The sequence below is a fragment of the Hylobates moloch genome, unplaced genomic scaffold (genome assembly GCF_009828535.3).
Source record: "Hylobates moloch isolate HMO894 unplaced genomic scaffold, HMol_V3 SCAFFOLD_1, whole genome shotgun sequence".
Classification (NCBI taxonomy): Eukaryota; Metazoa; Chordata; class Mammalia; order Primates; family Hylobatidae; genus Hylobates; species Hylobates moloch.
This window is the reverse complement of record NW_026652276.1, coordinates 220,757,950-220,785,835: the sequence shown is the minus strand read 5'-3', so window position 1 is coordinate 220,785,835 and position 27,886 is coordinate 220,757,950. Positions and strand designations below refer to the sequence as shown.

The 27,886-nt window shown below is 45.5% G+C and overlaps 1 protein-coding gene across 6 annotated transcripts in view; it reads left to right on the top strand.

The window, feature by feature from the left end:
• Positions 1-27,886, top strand: part of HIPK2 (homeodomain interacting protein kinase 2) — a 205,433-nt gene that overhangs the window by 43,403 nt on the left and 134,144 nt on the right. For all 6 annotated transcript variants that reach the window (XM_032761917.2, XM_032761916.2, XM_032761915.2 and 3 more), the window contains one exon: positions 17,147-18,230. In XM_032761917.2, the coding sequence (XP_032617808.1) occupies positions 17,147-18,230 (1,084 nt within the window). The remainder of the gene's footprint in view (positions 1-17,146; positions 18,231-27,886) is intronic.

The window sequence follows — 27,886 nt, the reverse complement described above, 5'->3', positions numbered from 1 at the left end:
AGCATAACACTCCTATGAGGGAAATGATAAATATGTGTGCCTTGATTCTAGAAATCACAATCTAAAACACCATACAAGTTAGGAGTCCACAATAGTGTGTATTTGTCCATTAATGAATCAGTGGTCCCCTGGGTGTGTGAGCCATGCTATTTTTAAAACCATTGCTGACTTCAGTGATAAAGAGAGTACAGAATGTGCCTTCCCAGGCTTGTGAGCTTACCATGAATAATACCCATGGTTATTATGATGTCAGAACTTAAATATTCTTTACCAAGAACACAACCGTGGCGTCATGGAGCATGGGAATGCATTTAGGGGGCAGGGTGTGGAAAGTCCATTTTTCCCAGAGAAAACATCAGCCCAGGGTAAAAGCTGATTCTCCCATGGAGGCACTTAGGCCTGTATGCAGCTTGCCAGACTCCTGTAGGGCATCTTCCCATTTTAGTCACCAGAGAGTGATTTGCGTCAAAGTTTGCAAACCAAACCAGAGCATTTGTCACTGAAGATCCCGTGCCTTCCACTTGTTCAGAAAAGTTATTAGGTGGGGGATTAGTACGTGCACACTTGAAATCACTAACACTGGTGGTGATGAGAGTAGTTTCATCATTTGACACATTGATCTCCTGAAGCATTCTCCTGGGGAATGGAAGTGATGCTAAAATATGGAAGAAAGGGACTGAACTATTTCAGAATTTTAACGTTGTCTTTAAAAACGTGTGCTCTGGTTTTGCTAGGTGAGCATGCTGTGCATCACAATAGAATTACACTAAACCACGTTAATTGTGACTCATTAGGGACGGCAGCATTAAGGAATATTCCAGCACTGGTTAGGATGACCTAAGTTATACAGCAGTAACAAACAAGAGAGGTTTGTTTCACACTTGCACCACATCTTGGGTCAGCTGGGGTCTCTGCTCTTTGTTATCCTCTTTCACTAACCAGGCAAAGGAGCTACTCCTCCCGAGAACATGGGTGGTTACCGTAATATAAGGGAAAGAGGAGTCACACGCTGGCCGGAAAGGCTTTTGCCTGGGAATGCTACTTCTTGCGTACTTTTTATTGTCCAAGGTGGATCATTTGGCCAAGACTAATTCTAAGTTACATGGCTTAGCTTACCTGAATTACAGCACAGCTTTTCAAAGTAAAGGGTGCAAGACGACGTATTAGGATACAGAAGAAAATCTGAATATGTATATTTTATCTCACTTTATCCTTTAAATTTTTCTATATTTGTGTTTTTGGTTAACAATACTGTATTGGAAAGTAAAACATAGATTATTTTTAATTATAAAAATCACGTATATCAGGAGTATTCTTTTTTCCCCTGATTAAGTGCTTAATCAAAAAAGTTGAGATCATTGTTTATACAGTAGATACAAATCTGCAATAAGCATATTATACATAGATACTGGGTCTCAGTTATGACCAAGGATAGTGCTTTTGGTTAAAATGTTACATGGAAAAGAGATGCAGAAGCTTTGAAAGTAAATTCTATTCTGTGTTAGCTAGGCCTCGGGGAGCTAGCTGACCACCCTCCCCTCAGTTTTCACTAAACACTTGTTTAGGACTGTATTAGTCCATTCTTGCATTGCTGTAAAGAAATACCTGAGTCTGGGTAATTTATAAAGAAAAGAGGTTTAATTGGCTTCTGGTTCTGCAGGCTGTACAGGAAACATGATGCTAGTATCTGCTCAATTTCTAGGGAGGCCTCAGGAAACTTACAGTCATGGTGGAAGGTGAAGGAGGAGCCAGCCTTTGACATGGCCAGAGCAGGAGCAAGAGAGAGTGAGGGGGGAGGTGCCACACACTTTTAAGCCACCAGATCTCACAAGAGAACTCATTCCCATTGCAAGGACAGTACCAAGATGAATGATGCTAAACCATTCTTGAGAAACTACCCCCATGATCCAGTCACCTCCCACCATGCCCCACCTTCAGCACTGGGGATTACAATTTAAGATTTGGGTGGGGACACTGATCCAAACCATATCAGGGACTCACTATTTTATACACACACACACACACACACACACACACACACACACACATAATATGTTATATATATTATGTTATATAATGTCATATATATAATATATGTTATATATAGTTATATATATATGTTCATTTACTCCTCACAAGGACCCTATGAAATATGATTACTGTCTCCACTTTAGAGATGAGGGGATTGAGGCAGAAAAGGGTTAAGTAACTTGCTGAGATCACACAGCTAGAAAGGGCAGCATGGCATCTGACCTAGTTGTTGAGAATGCAGAAACAATCTGAAAATGAGCTCTTGGAATACAGCCCCCTATGAAGATAGGGATGGCCTGCATCACCAAATGCCATCCTGTCTGTTTTAAAACAAGACATAGGAGAGCTATCAGACATCTTAGATGTACGTGGGGAAGGCGCCCCACTGCAAGAACCATTATTATCTGAGTGGGCACCTCCTCCCAGCACTGGGTGTAAGTGGCTCAGTGCCATGGAGTTGTTGGGTAATAATGCCAGGACTGGCTTGATGACAGTGACTCACAGTAGAAAAATGTCCTTGCAACAGACCACAGAACCCACTTTAATTTGCACAGCTTAGAATGGGCCACTGGTTGCCCTGCCAAGGGATCCCTGTAACCAGCTGATTTTCATATCTGCAAACACACACACAAAAGCACCTATTTAAATATTGCAAATAATGCCACATTGCATTTTTATCATGCTTTATAGTTTACAAAGCACATTACAATGCTACTTTATTATTCTGAGTGTGCTCCCAATATGATTTCACTTGCCTTCTCTTTTCTCACCTTTTTCTCATCTTTAGTTTCTTTTTCCTTTTCCTCTCAGCATCCCTGCCAACTTTCCCCACACTCCAGCTTTCTTCCTTTTGTTTCTTCCTGCTCTTCCCCTCTCCCTGTGAGTTGTGGAGGTGGTACCTTTCCCAAACTGATCCCTAATTGAGTTTAGTCAGATGTCAGTTAAAGGCAACTGAGGGGAATGAAACAATTCTCCAAGGAACAAAAGAGTTGTAACATGGAGCTCCTGTTGTAAATAGCAGTTGCTATTTAAATCAAGTAAGAAGGATGGATTATTGTGCTTTAAGAGGGGGATGAAATGAATCCTGTATTTAAAGAGAGCCCGGGGGAAAGGGTTTTCTGCATCTCACATCCCCGGCATCACTGTGTCTGCAAAACATCTTTCACAAAGTTTTCTTTGCAGCTAGAGAACAGCCTATGAGAGAAATGCTCAAAGAAATACATAAACATGAGTACAAGGGGTGTGCAAACAGGTGTTGCACTGAGCGCAGAACCCAGATGGCAGCCTTTTGTCCTGGTTTCTTTGTATAACTCAGCAAGAAGTTGAGGTTTAGAAAAGGCAGGTTTGAGGAAGTGCTGTCTGTGGCCTCTTAACTGTGGACGTCGCTGATGAGAACAGATCGAACTTTAGATGCCTTCCTTAGAAATTTTATTGTTTTGAAGTCAAACCTCAATCACAATGAACAAATATATTTGCATAAGGAGAGGAGGTGTATAGTGCCCTGGCAGGAATTAAGACTAAAACGTGGGAGTAAAGCTGTAGATGCTTCTGTTGCTTTTCAACCAAGAGGCCACAGACACAGGCCGGGAGGCTGAGAGGGCAACCTGCCATTTGGCCAGCATCACTTTGCGATTGTTATAAATACTTTATCATAGCTTGAGTGCAGACATGCCTTTTCAACGAAATACATCCTGACTTATTTTGCAGAGGGTACTAGTTTCATAGGGTGACTGTAACAAATTAACACAAACTATTAATAGGTGGCTTAAAACAACAGAAGTGTCTTCTCTCACAGTTTTGGAGGAGTCAGCAGGGCCACGTTGCCTCGAAGACTCCAGGTAAATCCCCTTCTTGCCTTCTCCCGGCTTCTGATGGCTCCCAACAATGCTGGGCATCCCTTGGCTTACAGCTGCATTGCTCCGGTCTCTGCCTCTGTCGCTGTGTGGCCCCCACTCTGTGTGTATGTCTGTGTCTCCTCTTATAAAGACACCAGTCATGGGATTACGGCTCACCTTAATGATTTTACTGTAACTTGATTACCTCTGAAAAGACCCCATTTCCAAAAAAGATCACATTCACAGGTACTGGGGGTTAGGACTTAACATATCTTTTGGGAGGACACATAGTAATAGAATCTGCACGGTTTTTAGTTTAAATGAAAATTAGGGCCAGGTGCGACGGCTCATGCCTATAATTCTAGCACTTTCGGAAGCCGAGGCAGGTGGATCACCAGAGGTCAGGAGTTTGAGACCAGCCTGGCCAACATGGTGAAACCCCATCTCTACTAAAAATACAAAAACTAGCCGGACATGTTGGCGCATGCCTGTAATCCCTGCTACTCGGGAGGCTGAGGCAGGAGAATCGCTTGAACCTGGGAGGTGGAGGTTGCAGGGAGCCGATATCTCACCACTGCACTCCAGCCTGGGTGACAGAGCCAGACCTGTCTCCAAAAAAAAGAAAAGAGAGAAAAAATTAGCAGTGACATGGTAACAAGAACACCAAAATGGGAAGGAATAGAGTAGATTTCCAGTTCTGATTCTGTGTGCGGCAAACATTTCTGAAGTAGAACCTGAGGTAGCTCAAAAAGGCACCTCAGCTGTGGACTGGGCCGGAAATGGGTGTTCAGTTAGTAAAACGCATCATTTTACTTTACCAACATAGTACCAGACATTTAAGGCTAACAAATTCACTTTTGCACAGAAGAGAAAAAGCCTACCAGATTTTTAGTCTTGATTTAGACTTTACCAAACATTTCTAAAGGATAGGAAAAGTCCATCTGAGGTTTACCTTCCGTTGCCAGGCACACACCTGGCCTCCTCAGTATCTGCTGCAGGTCTGGTTTACTTGTCTCTTGAGGTGGTCAGTGAGGATTTTGAACCAGTAGTGAATGGAGGGACATTGGTATGTCATGTTAGGAAGTGGCTGAAAAATTCAGGGAAAGTGCTTTTGTAAAGGTTTGTGACTCAAACACCTGAAAACTGGTACTGCTGAAACTTTAACCGTCCTCATTTAGAACATTTCAGGGACAAAGTGAGCAGCCTTCTAGATCTTTGAAAAAATGTGGATTTAAATGGAATTCCTCTGGGTTGAAACCAGAAGTACAGCTGATTTTGTTTTTATAGTTTGTGGGTGTTTGCCTTTTTCATCCCACCAAGTTTATTTAAAAGGTTGTCTTCTTGAGATCCTCCATTGGAGAGAAAATGCAGTGTTGAAAAACGGAACAATGTGGATCGCAGGTGAGCGAGGGCGCACGAGGAAGAACCAAGCCGGGGCTCCTCCTCGATGCTGAGGGGCATGAAGAGGGATGGCCTGAACTTGTCCGCCCGCTGCCAGCAACTCTTGAGGTGGCTTTTGGGGCCTACTTAGGTTCTGCCTCAGACACACACGGAATCAAAACTGGAAACCTAGTTTTTGTGTTATTAATAAGCCACTCCCAGTTCTCTCTCTCTGTCTCTCTCTCTTTCTCTCTCTCTCTCAGAGACAGGGTCTACTCTGTCACCCAGGCTGGAGTGCAGTGTTGCAATCACAGCTTGCTGCAACCTCTGCCTCCCAGCTTCAAGTGATCCTCCCACCTCAGCCTCTCGAATAGCTGGGACTATGGGTGTGCACCACCACACCTGGCTAATTTTTTTTGTTTTTTGTAGAGACAGGATTTCACCGTGTTGCCCAGGTTGGTCTTGAACTTCTGGGCTCAAGCAGTCCACCCACCTCGGCCTCCCAAAGCATTAGAATTACAGGTGTGAGCCACTGCACCTGGCCCCAATTCTCTTTTATACCAAAATGACTACAGTTGCTCCTCAGTAGATTGAGAGATACATTCCTATATGGCCTTTTTCAGAAGCGTTGTAACATCAACTCATGCAGAGCTTAATTTAAAATAGACAGTATGCTTTTATTTGTTTCCAGCTATGATATTAGACTAATTGAAATGAACTTATAGGTCCTTTAAGGTAAGATATAGAGAAAGCACAAAATGAAATGTCTTATCTCCAAGAAGGGAAAACCGAAGATACTTCTTTTGGAATATGGTAATTATTTAACCTGAGAAAATTATACTTTAGTAAAATGCTTTTGGTTTCCTTAAAACTATTGTTATGGGTTGAATTGTGTCCCCCCCCCCCCAAATTCATACCTTAAATTCCTAACCTTCCATATCTCAGAATGTGACTTTATTTGGAGGTAGGGACTTTATAGAAGGAATCAGGTTAAAGTGAGGTCATCAGGGTGGGCCCTAACCCAATACAACTGATGTCCTTATTAAAAGGGAAATTTGGACACAGATACACACAGAGGGAAGATGATGTGAAGAGACACACAGAAAAGACAGTCATCAGTGAGCCAAGGAGGGAGGCCTAGAACAGACCCTTCCCTTCCAGCCCTCGGAAGGAACCAGCCCTGCCGACACCTTGGTCTTGGACTCCAGCTTCTTGAACTGTAAGACAGCGTCTGCTGTTTAAGCTGCCCAGTCAGTGGTGCTTTGGTACCCCAACCCTGGCAGATTCATATGCTATGTTTAGAAAGTGGTGTTTTGTGTTTTTCTAAATAATTAAGGTTCTTAACCCAGCCAGGCACAGTGGTTCACGCCTATAATCCCAGCACCTTGAGAGCGTGAGGCAGGAGGATCGCTTGAGCCCAGGAGTTCGAGACCAGCCTGGACAACATAGGGAGACCCCGTCTCTATAAAAAAATAAAAATAAATTAGCCAGGCATGATGGCGCACACATGTAATCCCAGCTACTTGGGAAACTGAGAAAGAAACTGAAAAAGCATTTGTGTCTTATCAGTGTCTGCTTCAGCACTGGATTGGATTGGGAATTTTCAGATTGCTTATGAGCTCTTGACACCATGTCCTGTAGATAAACAATTATGGGTTGTCTGTACTCAGCCACTGCAGGGCAAGGCTGGCTCACCCACAGTGGTTGATGGCTTCATTCAAAGCAGTATAGCAGAGTTACCAAAAGGAGTTATTTGGGGCCAAGTTAGCAGCTTGCAGAAAGAGAATTAAGTCTGAACGTGTAACTCTGACAAATAATGAGTCAATAGGTAGATAGATGTGTGGGGAATTTGCAAATGTTAGGAAAAGGATGTTTTCTCAATCAAAGAAACACAGCTTATGGTAGCATTTGCAGATTCAAGGCAGATGACATAAAAGATTTTGAAAGTTCTTAAGAGAACCACATTTCTTGGAAGAGCAGGAGGCGTGACATGGTGCATTTTGTTCTCTTCCCAGGAGAGCACCCTTCTTTCCCTGCTCCTGACCCTGTGGGAAAAGAGGGCTATTGGCTCATTCCCAGCCAGGCTCTGCCGCTCTTTCTCTGTTTTCATTCTCCTGGATCAATCCCTTAATTGTGTTTATCATCATTTCATCCTTGATGTTTCCCTGTGACTCATATTGTCCTCCTCATACTATTTGACAATGTCTCTGCCCCCGAGGATTACTTAATTTGCCATCTGCTCTACTTTCTACAGCATTTCTCCTGGGAAACAGCTTTACTCACAGGGACTCCATTTCCACCGAGGTGTTGATGACAGCCTTCAGGTCCACATCTCCAGCCATGACCTTGCACCCATTTCCTAACCTGGCTTTTTTCTTGTTGCATATAGAACATTTCCTCTTTCTTGTTACTAATGCCTAAAATAAAATCTGTCCCAAACCAAGCTCTTCTAGCTGGCCTGTGCTCTTACCGTCAGCAGCACCATTCTCTTAGTCCCTTTGGGGCTTGAACCTTTGATTTAGATCTTTTCCCCATTTGCTATTTCTCATTCTGTCCTGCTGGTCTTTTGGCTGTGTCCCTCTGTCTTTGGCCTTACCCATGAACTGGTTCAGGGTCGCCTTGCTCTCTTCCCCTTCCAGTTAATCCCATGCAGGCTCAGCCCATCCTATTGATTTCCATTCTCTTTTCAAAGTGGGTGATCGTCATTCACAATTCAACCTAGCAAGTAGGAACTGGGTGCTGATTAGGAAAGACCACTAGCTCCTGACACTTCAGTAAATTAAGCAATTTCTTGCCTCAGAGTTTCAGTATGAATAGCTGAACACTGGACATTTCAACGTAGATATCCCGTTAGTGCTCATAATTCAACTTGTTGAAAACAGATTCCATTCTCCCCTCCCCCAACACTTTAACTCCACTTCCCATCTTCCTTCTCACTCGTGGATCCCTACTCCTTCTGGCCCCCCAAATGTGTTCTAGTCCTCTCTTTGCTCTCCCATCTCATCTGTCAGCATGTCTTTTCTCCTCTGCAAAGTCTTATATTTCTGCTGCTTCCTGTTTTCTCAGGCAGTTCCTTAGTCCAGGTCCTCCTTACCCCTCTGGACCAGCCTTCCCACTGGCTGAGCACCTGCCCAAGGTCCCTTAGCCCGGCTCTTCTTACTCAAGGCCAGTTCTCTGCACTGACCCCTTATGCATCAGATAAGCAGTGGTTACCTCTTTAAATAGGTAAATTATTTTATTTTAATCATTTCTTATGGTTATATTTCTCAGATGTCATAACCAGAAGATACAGAAATGAGAGATGACTTAGGGTCATTGTTGTTGACATCCACTATTTTATCAGGTGACGTATAGTCAGGTGTGTCCTGTAGTTTCAATCTGTCTTCCTTCACTTGTCAGCCCTCATTTTTCCTTTGGCTGGTGTGGGACTCATCTCGTTGTTTGGTGATTCTAGTCTGAGAACCTAAAGAATGAAGAAGTTTGGCTGGTGGCATGGATTTAGGAGTCAGGCAGACCTCAGTTCAAATCCCAGCCCTGCTAGCAGAGGCAAAGTGACTTTGGACAAATTATAGCTCCATTTACTCATCTCTAAAACAAGGAAACGCTGTATTTTTGTTGTATCGAGTAAACACCTGGAGTCTGACATATAGAGAGCAAAGGCAATCAGGACAGTCACCTACCACTTGTTAATGATGTGTTAGATGGCAGCCAGTGAGAGAGAAGGCGAAAGGAGAGCAGCTCTCATGGTTGGGCTTCCCCCCAGGTCTCTGAGTATTTAGAAATTACTTCTAGAAGATAGAAGTTATCAGAAGATGACAATTCTGGATAACTAGGTAGTTGTGTGCACAGTGCATACTGGTGGTTATTTATTGCTTTAGCATTCGTTATTGTATTGCCACTATGCAAACGCACCTCGGTTGTCTCCAAGCAAAGCCTGAGCTTCCTAGGACAGAGACCGCAGTGCTGGCCGCTCCCGCCATGAGTCTCACTCTCTTGATGGACTGAAGTACACCCTGTTTGCAGGATTTAGAGCACTAGCCTTCTGCCCCATCTTTCTAATTGCAGCTTGAGTCTTAGCTCTGCTGTGAAACTTTGCCTGACCACAACGCGTAGTGACTCCTGCCTCTAAACTTCTAGTGTATACTTTGGCAAGTTGTTTATGTTGCCTTAGAATTACCAGCTGTCCTTTTTAATTTGCATTGTACTTGGCAATCCCCATGAGATTCTAAGCTCCTTTAGGTCAGTGACGATGTCTTATATGTCTTTGTGTTTCCTGTTGTGCTCAACCCTAATCTATTTTTATGTAAGGATCCTTAATACAGACTTGATGATTGATTTTATTTCATGTTTTTTGTTTTTTTCAAATGCCCAGTGCTGCAATCAGTGGTATTGTTATTGTCATTATTGACAAAAGAATTCTGTAGAGCTTGTGGTTGATCCTAAGCTGTGCTCTGGTGGACTATACTATATATTTAACATTATACAACCAGTGGATAAACAGACATTGATTGAAAATGGTATAAAAGCCCCAGGGACATTCAGTATACACTGTTTTGGAAATGTAGCATTTAGAATGGGCTAACCTGAAATTATCTGTGTACTCCTTGTGAAATATAAACTTAATAAGCAGGATTATTAAAACTTTATGAATATTATTTAGTATGTCAATGAAGGAAACTTTCTGAGTACTTTTTGACCCCCTGAGGTATTAGATCACCATGTCATCCAGGGTTCTCAAGAGTTATACAGATTAACCCTTTTCTAGGTGTTTAAAAATGTCCATTTAGATGCATATTTCTAATATTCATATATTTTTGGCATATTGTATAATTTTATTATATCTTATGTGCATAGTCTATATTAGACAGATATGGCATTTCATTAAATATGGGAATTAACCCTTCCTTTGAGTTCTTTATTATGAAAAAAAAAAAAGATCTGTAGCATCTGTTAAGTACCCATTATTCAGCCAGAGCATGTGTCCAGAAGATTTTAGGAAGTAAGGAAGTTAGTACCTCTTAAAATCAGGTGTTCATGATTCCATTCTCTTGAATAATATAACTGGATTCTGAGCAGTAATCTGTTTTACATCTGCCAAACCCAAATTAAATATTATATACCAATAAAATTGGTGCCACTATTTTAGAGATCACCTTCCTGGGAATCAGGGCTTGAGCTTTGCTAGAATTCAGTGAAATTGAATTCAATTTATTTTTTTTTTATTGTAGTTGAACCGTCACTCATCCTTGTAGTCTGATCTTCCAGTAGATAATTTATTTAGGGGTGGTGAAATGGAAAGGAAATGTACTCAGATGTGAAGCAACTTTTCAGTTCATCTAATTGTGAAATATAAAGTTATGAAGAAACTAAATAATGGGGGAAAAATACGCTAAATGAGCCAGTCCCTTAACAAATGTCATTTTTTTAAAAACTGTGTGAGTTGGCCAGGCGCGGTGGCTCACGCCTATAATCCCAGCACTTTGGGAGGCCGAGGCAGGTGGATCATCTGAGGTCAAGAGTTCAAGACCAGCCTGGCCAACATGGTGAAACCCCATCTCTACTAAAAATACAAAAATTAGCTGGGCGTGGTGGCGCACATCTATAATCCCAGCTACTCGGGAGGCTGAGGCAGGAGATTCGCTTGAATTCGAGAGGCGGAGGTTGCGGTGAGCCGAGATTGCACCATTGCACTCCAGCCTGGGTGACAAGAGCGAAACTCTGTCTCAAAAAAAAAAAAAGAAAAGAAAAAAGAAAAAAAACCGTAACTGTGTGAGTTAAGACTTCAAGAAATCATGAAGATTTTTAGGTATTCTTATTATTACATTATTTGTAGCCCTAGGCAAATGAATTTCTCATTAAAACATTAAGACAAAGAGAAACCAAAAGGTGCATAGAATTACATAGGTTTGAAGCCAGGCATGGTGTTATGCTCCTATAGTCCTAGCTACTTGGGAAGCTGAGGCAGGAGAATCATGTGAGCCCAGGAGTTCGAGGCTGCAATGAGCTGTGATTGCACCACTGCACTCCAACCTGGGCAACAGAGAGTGAGATCCTGTCCCTAAAAAAAAAAAAAAAAAAAGAATTAGATCTAGGTTTGAACTTCTGGAGTCAGGGTCTGATTTTTTTCACTTATCACAGAAGCTTAAACCCATCACATGACTTCCCAGTTTTCAAAGTAGGACCTTTGTGAGAATGAAACTAGGGAGGGTGCCCTGAATAATTGAATTGGCCTAACAGAGTAAGCATACGTCCAACTGGCAGTAGGACGTATGCTTACCCTGTCCATAAAACATCTGTCCTGGAGCCTGGTATGTACTTAGTACTCAAGATTTTAAAACCTGGAGACTCATAAGTGTTTTAAGAATCCTGAGGAATAGCAGATGAAGTCAAGTCTAGCATTTTATAGACATAAATGGCATCTATAATTAAGGCTAGAAGGCAGATGTTTTAAAAATAGTATTTTGAAATGCAGACTTACATACATGCTTTTTATAAATGCAAAATGAGAATTTGAATAAAGTAACTAAAAGAAGGGTCAGAACCCTCATTGCCTTTAGCATATCAAAGTGCACCCTAAGTCTGGGTAACCTGGATTTGTTTCGGCATGAGAGACTTTGTCAGCTTTATGGTAATAAGGAATAATCTCTTACAAATAATGGACTTTAATTCTTCTAACTATAGGATATATTTTAATGTCAGTTTTATAGGTGCTATTTTTCATTTGTCATATGCAATGAAGAGTTTATATAGTTGTGTAATAGAAGTTGTTTTAAATTTTAATAAATTTGTTCTTCAATGCTTTTTACTTATCACTTCTGTAGCAGCCACATGAACTCGTGTCTGTGTAATTAATAAGCATGTAAGAACCCCATGCATATCTGAGGTTCAGTGTTTATGACTTCAGCCTGTTTATGAGACAGAGTGGTATGGTAATAGGCATGCTACTTGTTAAAAGCTTTAGTTCTAGGTTATGGTGATTCCCTGTCCTTTAGTGAATGAAAATGTGGCCATTTTGACAGGTTTTATCTTGGGAGGCCACTAAGGCTTTTGTGGAAAAGTCTGGGTCGGGTCATCCCTCTAGGAGCAGGTGTGGTTGTGGCAGATTTATCCTACCGTGACCTCCTGGTTTCCTCTTACTGCTCCCCATGGGCTCAAAACTTGCCCTCCCAGGTACAGTAGTCTCCCTGATCTCTCACCTAGAAGGAGTAAAATCCGCCTTCTCTTTCAAGAGCCAACTAGGAAGTGCAGAGATAATTTAAAAAGCAATTGAGATTTTGCCACTGGATCAAACTGACAGTGTGCATTAAGCCTCTGTTTTTCCTGAAAAGGATATTGACAAATGAGGCAGGAAGTAGCCTTGACTAGTCCAGAGGTCAATACAGAAAGAAATGAGAGGAGACATTTAGCTTTTGCTTTCAAGTGGAAAAAAACATTGAGTCCCCCTCTGCACCCCCACTTTATTGTCTCTCACTTTAGAATGTGAATAAATAGAGAAGTAATATGTTGTGGGCTCAACTCTCTGAGAGCTAATAGGGAAGGTTTGTTCCAGAGAAATACTCTCAAGGAGAAATGTTTGGAAATAAGTGTGTTGCCATAAGATTATTTTAAGATTAAGCTACAAAACCACCAGCAGTGTCTTATTCCTTACGAAGATGTTTCAGGGATTTAAAAAAATATTACTGTTAAAGACTTTCTTTAACTATATCTTGTTTGAGCATTTTGCTGCCTGAAACAAAGTGGCCTCTGCTACAGAACAAAGGTAACACGTCTGCATTGGGCGTTGGGTCCAGTCGTTGGAATAGCGGCTGTTGACTTCATAAAGGGGCAGCAGGGGCCACACCGGGCCAGGCTGGAGTCTGAGGCAGCCGGCCGTGGTGCAGGGTGTTTCCAGCCATGCAGGCCTCCTCTCTGATCCTGGGCATCTGTCACCAGAGGCAGCCAGTGATGATTTCCACAATTTTATGACCCTTGGCTGTCATCCCAATAACAAATAAGTTATAAGCCACTCTCTTCCCCTCTGTAAAATTCCACTTCTGCACCGTGGACGGCCTTTCCACCAAGATCTTTTTGAAACAGTGAAAACAGAGACTAGCACCTCACCTTCTTTATGTATGAACAGCGTATTTCTGCTGTTGCCCTCTCTGACCACCCCCTTCCAGGTACTTAAAGACTGAAAAATAAGTAGCAGGCTTGACATGAAAGGATGAAGGAAATGGCTGTTTTGCTTTGACTCTTCAGCAGCTAAGTTACTGAAAGCCAAGTAATTGGTCATTTCTATATTGTATACAACATCTAGAACAATATGGATATTCACTTGATACTGATAAACAGGGAATAGCCATATTCTGTGTTGTTCTAGAATAAGGGGGATGTTGACTTAGAATAAGGGGGATGTTGACTTGAACAAAAAGAACAGTGGGAAGAAACGGGTGAAGTACGGATTCTGAATAAGCAAGCCAGAATAGTCTTGTCAGGCACGAGGATTCCTACAGACGTGCAGTCACAGTGCGTAGGTGGAGGTCGGAGTTCAGGATTGAAGCAAGAAGGGAACACCCTCCAGCAAATCCATGGGCCCAGGGTGGAGGTGGGGCTTCGAGCAGGTGCTGGATGTTAGCAGAACTGCCCCTAGGAAGTCAGAGCTGAGGTCAGTTGGTACATATGGTAAGTGCTGTAGGAACAGTGAGTTGGGGAATAATCACTGGGTTAGAGTGGTCTGGAAAGAGAAGGAATCTAAGCTGGCTGGTCTTTGGATAAGTTGAGAAAAGCAGCAAAGGCATGCCAGGTAAAGGAATAGTGTAAGATTGTGAAGATAAGAAGTATAAGAGACATTCTAGAAACAGCTAATAGACCAGCTTCATTCAAGTTGAGGACCCAGGAAGGTTAGTAGAGCTGGAGCTAACAAGGTAGTTGGAATCAACATGTAAATGTGTCGAGTTCTCAGCTTTATCTCCTTGACACTAAGGAGCCACTGGAAGTTTGGAGAGGGGAGTGGCATGCTCACAGATGTTTTAGGAAGATTAATCTGGTAGCCAAATATAGGCAAATTAAAGGGAGACAGAGTGCTCAGGTAGAAGAGATGTCTAGATTTGCTTTAGTCCTTCTAGAAAGTGATAAACGCATTCACTATGGAAGTGGCAGCAACAGCAGAAATAAAGAATTGGATGCAAGAGATGTTTTGAAGGAAAGAAGGAGAAATTAATAAGGCTTAGCACCTTTTTGTCTATGAATGTAAAGAACCATCATAGTTCGTAGTTTTGGAGCCAAGTGACTGGAACAGTCATGGAGATGTTAGGATAGAGGGTGAGATGGCTAGATTTTTAGGAAAAAATAAGGGGTTCAGCTTTGAAGCGTATCTTTGACATTGTAGCAGGAGGCAGCAATATATCACTGTAACCTCTAAGGGAGAGCCCAGCCTGTGATAAACATGTGGGGGTCACCTACACAGAGGTGACGGCTTAAACTGCTTGAATGGAGGATAGCTGCCAGAGATAACAGAGTCAAAATGGTGGAAATGCCAACATTTGAAAGGAGGAAGAGGGCTGGGTGCAGTGGCTCACACCTGTAATCCCAGCACTTTGGGAGGCTGAGGCAAGTGGATCACTTGAGATCAGGAGTTTGAGGCCAGCCTGGCCAACGTGAAACCCCGTCTCTTAAAAATATAAAAATTAGCTGGGCGTAGTGGCACACACCTGTAGTCCTGGCTACTCGGGAGGTGGAGGTTGCAGTGAGCCGAGATAGCACCACTGCACTCCAGTCTGGGCGACAGAGCAAGACTCTGTCTCAAAAAATAATAATAATAAAATGAAGGAGGAAGAGGAACCATCCAAGCACACAGTGTGGAATCAGACACGGGATGGGGAGATTACAGATTCACTGAAGTCCAGAGAAGAGCATCAAGAAGGAAGTTGTGGTCAGCAGTATCAGATGTTGCAGAGGTTAAGAAGAACGAGCTGAAACAAGGCCATTGGATTAGGCAATTAGGAAGTCATTTACCTTCAAGAACACGAGCCTGTAGTGCATTAACAAGTTGGGGGAGATGGATTAAGATGTGGGCATTGAAGAAAAGGGAGCATAAACCATTGATCACAGGTGAGAGGAGGGAAAGAATTAAGAGGGGGGAATGCGGCTGTTACTCCTTTTGCCTTCCATGTTGGGAGTTTGTGTGTGCACACACATGAAGGCAGAAGAAAAAGATGAGGTGACCGATTCATTTGGCCAGCCATATTAAGTTCCTACTAAGTACTTGGATCCAATTAAGTACATGCAGAAATGGAAAGCTACAAGAGAAAGAACAGTGGTGGAAGCAGGTTCAAGAGAAAATGGGACAAATATGGATCATGAGAATCGGGAACTTTTTAGTACTGGAAAAGAGCAACACCTCTTTCTCTCAGACTGGAGAGAAGGAATGAAGGATGGAGGATGATGTAGATTCAGGAGTGTTCTGAAATGAAGAAGGAAATAAAGGAGGAAAGTAAGGCTGACCTCAGGCTTCTGGACAAAGTGGAAGTTGGGTCATCTACTGAGAGAGAAGGTGGTGATGGTTGATGGGGTGGAAAGGATTACCACTCTAGGTAATGCCAGGGGCTCAGAGAGACAGGAACACTAGGCTAGCCAACCACCAACGGGGCTTGCAGAAGCTGCACTTCCTTGTGCTTCTGTGAGAAATGTTTGTTGATTGTGGCTTAGAAGATGGGCAATGTTTGTTACTCTTTTAACCTTTAAGGAGTTATCCTTCTTCATCACCTTATTAATTTTGCCTAATACATTTTCTATGAATTTTTGTTTCAGTATCACCATAATTTGTACAAGTGTTCCAGAATAATAGTCTTATAGGTTTCTAAGTTTATCTAAATTGTGGATGAGATGTTGGTATGAAATAATAGTACTTCTGGCCAGACACAGTGGCTCATGTCTGTAATCCCAGCACTTTGGGAGGCTGAGGCAGGTGGATCACCTGAGGTCAGGAGTTTGAGACCAGGCTGGCCAACATGGTGAAACCCCATCCCTACTAAAAATTCAAAAATTAGTCGGGCATGGTGGCACGAGCCTATAATCCCAGCCTTTGGAGGCTGAGGCAGGAGAATGGCTTGAAACCTGGGAGGCAGAGGTGGCAGTGAGCCGAGATCATGCCATTGCACTCCAGCCTGGGTGACAAGAGCGAGACTCGGTCTCAAAACAAAAACAAACAGAAATAGTACTTTCTAGAGAAATGTATTGATATATGAATTTAGCAGGAAACGCGAGTGAATGGAGCCACGAATTGTGCTACCCAGTCCCTACAGTAAGGCTCATAAAATGTTTTATGCTGTTGAAATGAAAAACGTCAGACCAACTGCTGATCCACTCAACCCTACAGAATTGATGACTAAGATGCTAGGTGGTAATTAGGGTTCATCCAGGATCCAGAAGATCCTGAGTGGCCTGGTGATGGGGTCTGTGTGGGAAGACATTTCCTCAAACCAGTAAACCTGACAGGGTCTGTGGACAAGACTGAGCTGATTATGTGGGCAACGGAGTATGTGACAGTTAGCAGAGCCTCCTGAGTTTCAGTAGAAAGCAACCCAGGGAGAACTGAGGAAGAATCCATTTCTGTCACAAATAATGTTTATTAAAAAAAAAAGATGACCTATGTCCTGATATTGGAATTCTGTTTCTGAGTCTCAGCTGTGTTGCTGGCACCTAATGGTGGCAGGTGGCACTCTGGAACCACTTGGTTCCACAAACTCAGTGACCAGAATGTGCTTCTGGGTGGAATAGATTCACTTTTTCAACCTTGTTTTCAAGTGGGAAGAAAATATTCTGTATGGCCCAAGCCACAGATGAGAACTGAAGGGGATCTGTTGGGTTTACTTGTACCAAGGTGACTCCGATACTTACTTTTCGTTTTCCTTTCCTTGTAGGTATGGCCTCACATGTGCAAGTTTTCTCCCCTCACACCCTTCAATCAAGTGCCTTCTGTAGCGTGAAGAAACTGAAAATAGAGCCGAGTTCCAACTGGGACATGACTGGGTACGGCTCCCACAGCAAAGTGTATAGCCAGAGCAAGAACATCCCCCCGTCGCAGCCAGCCACCACAACCGTCAGCACCTCCTTGCCGGTCCCAAACCCAAGCCTACCTTACGAGCAGACCATCATCTTCCCAGGAAGCACCGGGCACATCGTGGTCACCTCAGCAAGCAGCACTTCTGTCACCGGGCAAGTCCTCGGCGGACCACACAACCTAATGCGTCGAAGCACTGTGAGCCTCCTTGATACCTACCAAAAATGTGGACTCAAGCGTAAGAGCGAGGAGATCGAGAACACAAGCAGCGTGCAGATCATCGAGGAGCATCCACCCATGATTCAGAATAATGCAAGCGGGGCCACTGTCGCCACTGCCACCACGTCGACTGCCACCTCCAAAAACAGCGGCTCCAACAGCGAGGGTGACTATCAGCTGGTGCAGCATGAGGTGCTGTGCTCCATGACCAACACCTACGAGGTCTTAGAGTTCTTGGGCCGAGGGACGTTTGGGCAAGTGGTCAAGTGCTGGAAACGGGGCACCAATGAGATTGTAGCCATCAAGATCCTGAAGAACCACCCGTCCTATGCCCGACAAGGTCAAATCGAAGTGAGCATCCTGGCCCGGTTGAGCACAGAGAGCGCCGATGACTATAACTTCGTCCGGGCCTATGAATGCTTCCAGCACAAGAACCACACGTGCTTGGTCTTCGAGATGTTGGAGCAGAACCTCTATGACTTTCTGAAGCAAAACAAGTTTAGCCCCTTGCCCCTCAAATACATTCGCCCAGTTCTCCAGCAGGTAGCCACAGCCCTGATGAAACTCAAAAGCCTAGGTCTTATCCATGCTGACCTCAAACCAGAAAACATCATGCTGGTGGATCCATCTAGACAACCATACAGAGTCAAGGTCATCGACTTTGGTTCAGCCAGCCACGTGTCCAAGGCTGTGTGCTCCACCTACTTGCAGTCCAGATATTACAGGTAAGACCACCCACAAGGAGACAGGAACTGCCGAATGCCCAGTGGCACTCACAGAGAATGTGCCACCTTAGTCACTGTGAGGAGATAAAATTATATGTCTACAGTTCCTGCCTTCAAGTGATCTTAATGCACTTAGGAAATTAGGACGTGTGCACATTGCGATGTCAATTAGAAGTCACATTAGAACGGAGCCAGGTAAGGTCCGTGGCGTAGGTGTTCAGCCTTGGAAGGGTTCCCTGGGACCTGGGGTGCAGAGCAGAGGAGTTCCGTCCTCCCGGATGGGTAGGATCCAGACAGGTGGTGGAGAGAGAGGGATGTGCCATCCACAGTCCGCAGTCACACTAGTGGGAATTTATAGGAGACAAGAAGGACACCCGCCTGGCCAGAACAGTTTGTGAGTGGTGGGAGATGTGAGTGGAAGCCTGGTTGGAACCAGGTCACTTGGGGTCTTAAATATCAGATCAAGGAATTGCAACTGTATCCTCAAACCCAGAGCAAGCCCTGGAAACCTTGAACAACATAAGGTAACGGGGTGAAAGGGATGTTCTGAGAAGGATCCTTGTCTATCCACCTGCAGAAGGGCTGGAGGAAGGGAGAGACTAGTCTGGGGCCAGCTGGCTGGCTCCTGTGGTGCGGTGACTCCAGGCTTTGGGTCAGGATGATGGAGGAATGATAGTGTCCGTGGCAGGGAAGTGTGTTTAGTCATGGGCTCACACATGCAGTCATTCAACAAGCTTTGATTTCACTTCTAACATGTGCCAGGCACAGTGCTAGGTATAGGGATGTAGACAGGGCCCTTGCCATCCTGGGGTATCTGGAAGCTTTTCAGGGACCCCTGTATGCAGTCAGGATTGGAACTGCTGCCAACACGGAGCTGAGATTGGAGTGCTGGCTTTGGAGTCAGGAAAGGCTGGAGGGAACCTGGTCCCTCCTCTCCTAATTGCCTGATTTCTCCATGCCTTCATTTCCTAACCCATGAAGTGGGAGAAATCCTCTCACCAGCCTCATGGGCGGCTGGGAAGTAACATGGCTGTAACATGGCTTAGGTGTGTCACTCCGTGGCCGGCCATGGTGGGTGCGCAGCGGGGAGGTGGCAGGGATGGAAACCAAGATCCTGCTCTGTGGAACCAGCCTGGGGGTGTGTTTGGGGTGGTGCCGAACAGTCCAGTGGAGACAGAGGTCACAAGAAACAAAACTGAAACTCCCATGAGAAGATGGGACGGATGCACATTGAAGAGCGTGCCATGTAGGCAGGAAGACCAGGGTCCCCGGAGGCCATCCTGCTGAGACCTCCTGCCCCACACTCGCTTGCCCATGTGCTTTCTCCATGCGCCTTTCAAGGCCACAGAGAGAAGGCTGGAACATGCCCCGGGGCCGTGTCGACACAGCTGACCTGTCACCCATTCCTGGGGCTAACCTGGGCCAGCTTCCCCTTCTTGCTCCCTGTCCGGGCCCCCAGCCTGGCTGCAGGCAGAGCTGTTGCAAGTCTCCTCCCAGCCCCTCCCTCAGCCTGCTGGGCACCAGGCCCTCCTTCCCTGGGAGAGCAACAGCCCCTCTGCTCAGGTCCCCGGATGCCCTCCCACCTTCCACCGCGTCTCCTTTCATCCTAATCCTGACTCACACAGGAGGTTTCGAGGCCTCTCCACCCATGCTGTTTCTGTCTCTTCCCTCTTCCCTTTAGGAGGCATTTCCTGAGTTAGAACAGCTCTCTGTGAGCCTCTTCTCTGCCCTGCCCTGCCCTGAGGATTCCTTTCCTGCTCATTTCCTATGCTCAGAAAGGTCTCCACTGGCCCGTGCTTTCACCACCAGGCCCCGTGCGGACATACGGGTCTACTGCTGCCCCTCCACTTCCTCTCCGCTCCCTCGTCCTGACCAGGCCATCCACTCTCTGCCCTGCTGGCCCCAGAGCGAATGGCAGGGAGAAGTAAGCCTAGGGCAGGAGCCTCCAAGGAAGGTGGGCACCTCCTTGTCTCCAGAGGAGAAGGATGGGCAATGGTTGAGTGAATCTGGAGGGTTGGGTGCCCAGTACCAACAGCACATGTTCTCTGTAGAGAGTGCCTGGGCCTCTGAAAGCCAGCTCTGGTGGCTGTCCCGGGTACCAGCCCCATTGGGGGCTAGCTGGTGCCGTGCTGGCTCTGGGAGGCCGCTGTGCCATTTCATATTTAGGTTGGTAAATTCAGCATGCCAAAGGCTGGCTCTTTCTAGTTCTTGGCCTGAATTCAGGGTGAACAGCCCCTGACTTGGCTGCTAGGGCTTTTATTTAGTTCATCTGAATTGCTGCATCATGAACACATACCAGTGTTATTAACATTTACTAAAAGCTAGCATGGTGACTTGTAAAAAGACTTCGACAAACTCTGTTTAAAAGGCAGCACATCCTTAGAGCAAAACTTGGCGAATCGAGTAAGCTGAATTGGGGATTCTTAAGACCCCCTTGTCATCTTGCCTTCTGCTGCCCACATGACGCTTCCTGGAGCCCTCCCTGCCCATCCCCTTGGACTCTGCAGTTTTTGTTTGCTTTCCTGCCTGGTGCTGGTGCCCCTAGTGCTGAGGAGACAGGTCGCAAAATCAGGGATCCTAGCTCAGGAAGCCTGCGGCAGCAGTAAAAGTTTGCCTGTGAGGGCTGGGAAGGGCTGACTCCTTCACCTGGACTCACAGCGATCCTCTCCTGCCCCCCTCTGTGGGTGAGATCAGGCCTTTTGGACGCCTCTGGTGGGTGTGGTAGGCTGATTTGCTGGCTGTTCCTGCGCCCTCAGGAGCCCTCTTTTCCCCACTTCATGACAGGCACAGTCACATCTGGCCCCTGTATCGCCACATCCCTCTGAAGGACCCTCCGCTTAGTTGTGATAGTACCCTCTTTTCACCCCTGAAATCACGATTGCCTAAAATTGTGAGCAAGAAGGCCTTTTTCTCCTTTCTGTGGTCACCTTCAGGCCCTCATGTCAGCCTCCCTATGCTCAGCCCTGGTTCCAAAAATACGGTCAGCAGGAAAGGCGGCCGCTCTTCTGCCTGAAATGAGGCTTCATGTCTAAGTTGGCTCAATGTTCTATTTCTCCCTCAGGCCTTGTCTGAGCCCTACAGTGGTTTGCCACCATATAGATCAAGTTTTCGAGGACAGTCTCTAGTGCTCTGTCTCTGTTCGTCCCAGCTGTGTGGGACAGCCAGCTCTAGGCCACGTTCATCAGGTTGATTTTCCTGATGGCTTTGCCTCTTATAGGAAAGAGAGGGGTCAAGAAAAGCTCTTTAATTGTCCATCGTTAAGGCCCATGTCCCAGAAAGAAGACGCTTTCAGACACTTTCAGCTACATCTGCATCTTGAGAGAATGGCTGTGTGTTTGAGCCACCTGGGCTGGAGAAGTCATTGCATGCCGTGCATCCAGCCTCCCGGCAGGTTGGCCTTTGTCCTGCAGGTGGTGGGTGGGGACTTTCTCCCCACTGCCCCCTGTATCTGAGCTGGGCACATTATCATCCCAGGACATCTGACTTTCAAAAGGTAGAGTACTTATGTGTCCCTCTGTCACTTTGCATGAGACTGGGCTAAGTGTCTCATCCCACCATTGTCCCCACCTAGTGACACAGAAATGGTGTGAGACAAGGATATGTTATCCTCGCCTGGGGGACTTGGAAAAGGAGGTGGTGTCCCCAGAGCCAACTGTTTTCCCCAGCTCTCAGGCATGTGCCTGGCTGCATTGGCTGTTGGTATTCTGTGAGGCAAGCCCACTGGTGTGTTTTTCAGGAAACAAAGGCTGCTTTTTAAGTTTTTTTCTCGAGTCTGAAGCAGGGGTATTGCCTTCCAATTCGAAGGTCAGTTATGTCGTTAACTGTCAGCTGCCCAGGTTCTCAGGCTTTACTGTGCACAGGAATCTCCTGGAGAGGTTGCTGGGAACAGATGCTCCCTGGGAGTACCCTGGGAGAAAGTCCACACCCACCACCACAGAGACTTGCCTCAGAGAACTGGAGGTGAGCCAGGCAGGAGGTCTTAGGACCAGTCTTTGAGAAACAGTATTCTGAGGGACAGAGGGATTTTCTTAATGGTGTCACCTTTCAGGTGTTCACACCCAAAAGAACAGAGTTGCAGGTAATCCTTGCTTGTATTACTTCACCTTGGGCGCCCCTGCCCTTTCGCTATTTAATTCTACATTGATGCCATTTCATTTCGTTTGTTGGTTTTTAGGTTTTTTGTTTTGTTTTTTTTTTTTTTTGAGCAAGCAGTAAATTGGTACTGGGGCATTTCCATTATCAGCAGAACCAGTAAACTACAAATAAGACCAAATGTTAAACTCCACTCTCAGGAAAAACACAAACAAAAAGACATGCCATTCAGGCAAAGGGTAATCAGTGATTAAAATATATAGTTTTTTTGGTTTCTACTCTGGATTATTCAAAATATTCTTGTCTAGAGTTTTTTGAAACACGTAGGACTGTTACCAGGACCCAAAAATTGAACATAAAAAATTAGGACATGAAAAATAGCAAATAATCCACTTTTTCAGAATAATCTAACCTTTTTTTTTCAGACGGAGTCTCACTCTGTCACCCAGGCTGGAGTGCAGTGGCACGATCTCGACTCACTGCAAACTCCACCTCCTGGGTTCACCCCATTCTTCTGCTTCAGCCTCCTGAGTAGCTGGGACTACAGGCGCCTGCCACCATGCCTGGCCAATTTTTTTGTATTTTTAGTAGAGATGGGGTTTCACTGTGTTAGCCAGGATGGTCTCAGTCTCCTGACCTTGTGATCCGCCTGCCTCGGCCTCCCAAAGTGCTGGGATTACAGGTGTGAGCCACCATGCCCGGCCTTTTCTTTTTTTCTGATTCTTTGGGGTGCAGAGACTGTCTTCAAGTTGATTTCATGGTAGTTTTAGGTGGGGGTGTGTATTATTCCATTCTTGCATTGCCATAAAGAGCTACCTGTTACTGGGTAATTTATAAAAAAGAAAAAAAGGTTTAATTGACTCACAGTTCTGCGGGATATATAGGAAGCATGGCTGGGAGGCCTCAGGAAACTTATAATCATGGAGGAAGGTGAAGGGGAAGCAGGCATGTCTTATGTGGCTGGAGAAGGAGAGAGAGAGAGGTGGGGTAGGTGCTACATGCTTTTAAACAACCAAACCTCATGAGAACTCATTATCACAAGAACAGCAAGGGGGAAGTGTGCCCCCATGACTCAGTCACCTTTCACCAGGCCCCTCCTCCAACGTTGGAGATCACAATTCAACATGAGATTTGGGTAGGGACACAGATCCAAACCATATCAGGGTGAAGATTAATTTTCAGTTCAATTCATCAAACATTCATTACTGAGTGTCCCGTAGTAGATATGTGCTCCAGAGTGCAGAGGGTAAGGCATGATCCCTAATCTTGCAGAGTTCACAGTCTCTTTGAGGAGATGGAAAACACAAACCAACTGCCAAGACTGTCATTCTGATGCTTCAATATTTTAAATGTTTGGTCATTCAACAGAGATTTATTGTGAACCTACTTTCTGCCAGACTCTAGGGAAACAATGATGAGCAAAGCCAGTTCAAGAAATTAAAAGTCAGTGAAAGATTTTGCAGGATGGGTTAATAGGGAAGTTAACATGAGATAGGGATGGGGAAGTCTAGGGGTCATGGAGACTGGAATAAATAAGGGAAGATGGGAGAAATGATGGTGACTCCTTAGACAGTGACACCTGGCGGGAGTCGAAGGCCTGTACTGGAAAGTAATAATCCGGTGAGTGAAGCCTGACAGTAGAGTTTTGAATACAGGCTTGAGGGGCTTGGGTTGAGCCAAAGTGCCAGAGCTGGGAGCCATTGTAAATTCTTGAACAAAGGAGAAGTTTAATGAAAATTAATGATGGTATAAATCAATTGGAATGGCAAAGAAAAAAAAAAGTTGTGGGGATGTGTTGAGGGCCAGAGGCTAGGAGACAACTGTTGTTACTCAGGAATGAAGGGACAAGGCCCTAGATTATAATGGGGGGTTCTACCCCCCCCCGATAGTATGAATGTGGACATTGTTAGTGCATTTAACTTTTCCGATGCTTTGATTGCAGAATTGACTTAGAGGGAATAGCTTTTTGTTTATTTTGCTTTCTTTTGTTTAATGACCTTGCTGTCTCTAAGGCTCAGTTCTGAAGCTCCAGTCTTTCAGAGCCTAGTTTCAAATCCCACCACTGCTATAAAGAAATAGGCTCTGAAAGAAGAAACCAGAGACCTTAGCACCAGTCCTAGCCTGCCCCAAGCTAACTGTGTTCCACTGAGTCACGGTCAGTAGAATGTCAGCTGTGACTGTCCACACTCCTCCATCTGGATCCCATTATGACCAGGGCCTGTGTTTATGAGGCAGCTGGCCAGAATTGGTGGTTCAGTCTGTGGCCAGGGAGCAGTTTTCTCTCCTGTGGGTTGACCTTGGCCTCATTAGCTGAAACTGGGAACCCTCCATGATCCCTGATCAACAGAGAACAGGGCATATTCTAAAATGCCATGCTCTGGCTGGAAATATCAGTCATTTCAAAAAGGGGCATAGCTTTATAAAGCCGTAAATATAAGTCATGTCAAAAATTGCATAGCTTGTGCAGATTACAGCATATAGAAAGTGAGTGACTAGAAGTTAAGTTTGATTGAAACAACAGGAGAAGGTTCTAGTTTGCACTTGAAGATATGAAGTGAACTGTTCAACCCACTGACAACTTCATTTGCCCAGGGACACTGTTATAAATACATATATATATGCGTTTCGGGTTGCAGCTTCTCTTTTGAAGAGAAGTAATCAATAAATCATCTAGGCTGTTAGGTTATCTTCAAGTTTCCTTTATTCATCTCTGGGACCTTCAGCTGTATGGTAAAATACTTTGCAATTAAAATTTCTCTTAATAACTGTTATTATTTAATTATAAGTATGAAATAACTGAACTGGAATGCTCTGTGTATACTGCCCTGGTACTGCAGTCCCCGCTTCACACACACACAGGTGCACACACATACACATGCACACACACAGACTCAGGCGACACAGTTTAAGCCCATGCGTGACATGCAGGCATAGGTGTGCTTATGAGAACCATGGTGACCGAGAAGCTGACACTCAGCGCTCCATACAGAGCTACTGATAATACACACTCGCCCACATGTGGTGAAAGACACAAGGCACATGCGGCAAACGTGTGGACATGCAAGGGCACACGCACACACTTAAAGACATGAAAATACCCCAGTGTCCCCAGAGACTGAGGGCCCAGGTGCAGACGCAGTGTTCACACCCTGGAAACTTGGCCCAGTTTTCTGCCTTGCCACACAGCTGCCAAATACATGTCTCTAACCTGAGGACAGTAGGGCCGGAACTACTCTTGGGCTCAAGGTAGAGACCAGTCATTTTTCAAGTGGGATCTAAGGACCCTCCTGCCCCATCATCACCCAGGGTACTTGCTGAAACAAACCTAATGAACAGGCCCTCTGGGGGTGGGGGGCCAGGTGATATGCATTTGGACAAGCTCTGCAGCAAATTCTTAAAAACACACACACAGTTTATTGAGGTATGATTTACTTACAGAAAGCTGTACCTACTTAATATCCATGACTTGATGGGTTCGGGACTGAGTATATACCCGTGAAACCACCACAGCCTATGCCATAGGCATATCCATCACCTCCGAAAGTTTCCTCCTGCCCTCTTTATTTATTTTATTATTATTATCCTTTGAGAATTGTTGCTTAGATGGCATGGGCTCCAGAGTGTCAGCCCACCAGGGTGTACTGTAGACCCTGTGGAGGTTAGAGGGTGCGGCCGGCATGACAGCCTGGCATTGAGCTGTCCATCTGTCTCCCAAGTGGTTGAGAGCCCTTCTGCAGGGCCCGTTTGTCAGATTCCTTGTGGTCAGACCCTTTATGCCCCAGGGGTGGCAACAGAAGAGATCCAGAATAATTGGGGGGTACCATAGGAGGGGTTATGTGGGTTGGTGAACTGGCAAGCAGTGGATGGTTAGGAGGGGAATGCCTGGAACTGGGTGGGAATAGAAAGGTGAACAGCAGAGGAGACATGAACGCGCCTTCCTTCCTGCATGACTTATGATGGATAGTGCACTCACTGTCAAGGAGCTGCTGAACTCTCCCTGTAGCCACAGCTGGGTTTGGAGCTGTAACTCTCATGTATGCATCCAACAGGTAATTTTTTGAATTCTGAAGATGTGGATACACTGTGTTGTGCTGAGGTTTCAGGACGTGAGTAGGAGTGCCCTCGGCTATGCAGTATCTGTCCCCAGTCTGCGATGGAAGAGGCTGTCCCCGGGTAGACAGCCAGCCCCCACTGTCCTGGCCCACCCTGGTCTCCCAGCTTGAACATCTCTCATTAAATTGAGAAGGCAGAGTTTGTCACCTTGAATCATTTTGCCAGTTCCCCTGGCTTTTGGGGCCACTAGCATGTTCTGAGTCCTAGATGCCGCCCTGTGACAGCAGGTCCCTGTGTCGCAGCAGTGCAGACAGGGCCACCCTTCTCTCGTTCACCAGTCTCCCCTGCACGGTCTTATGGAAGGTGATCGAAGCCAGCAAACCCGCGGCCAGTGCTAGATGGAGCCTCAAGGTTTTGCAGGTATTGGGCTTGTGGCCCTTGCTCCGGGACAGATTGAGATGGTGCTGTTATGGAAGCAACTGTCTCGGATTTCCCCAAGAGCAAGGGCTTGGGTGCAGATCACCTGTTTGGGAGATGATCACAGGCATAACGGAATCAGGAGAGTGATGCTGAGAGGAGTAAACTCCATGATTCTAGGCTGCTGTACACACAGGTCTCCATCCCACCTCTGAGGAGCCTGCCTGAGGCCTCCAGGAATGTGCCTGGGAAGGGCCAGAGGCTGGGGCTCTGGTCGCAGGGGTTGAGGGCTGCCCCAGGGTGTTAACTCCCCCGTGGCTTTGCTTGGGCAGAGCTTGTGCCGGGACTGACTGGGCTTGAGCAGGGTCAGAGGTGGCTCTGAAGCAGAAAAGCAAAGCGATGCAAGGTGCACCGGACTGAGGCCACAGTGTGGCCGAATCAGAGAAAGTGTGACCCCCAGTGTGCCGGGACGTCACTCTTTGTCCTTCCCACCCATCACATGTGTGGCATTTGTAAATGGAAAGGGAATAAAAGGAAAATGCCTTTATAGACAAATCTGAGAATGCAAGCTAAGAATTCACAGTTGAGCTCTAAACATTGTTTGCGGGGAGTTGGGGATCTCCACCTCCCGTGTGAGCAGGCGGGAGCCAGGCTGGGCTCTGAGATAGAATTCCAGAGCAGGGAAGGGGCTGAAAGCCGAAATACAGGCTCCAGAAACAGAAGAAGCAGGTGGAGCTCAGTTACTCTCTGCCATGTTTTCTCCCTTAATGCTTATTAAATGTTGCAGACACCATTTCCTAAGGCTCATCCGTGGAATGAGTGAATGACCGAATGCCTGCATGCATGAATGAGTGATATGAGCGGACTCACATGCCTTGTAGCTCAGCTCATCCTGTCACCCACCAGAAACCCTCATGTGCCCAGTTTCTTGTCATCTTTCATACAGGAACTTTCACTGCTGCCTAAGGCCTGGGCCACGGCATCTAGCATCTCTGAACCCTGAATCACAGGGGCCACCCGCTTCCGCCTCTTGGGGAACATACACATCTCACCAAAAACACTTATTCCCATCTCGTCTTTCCACCTGTGTGAAG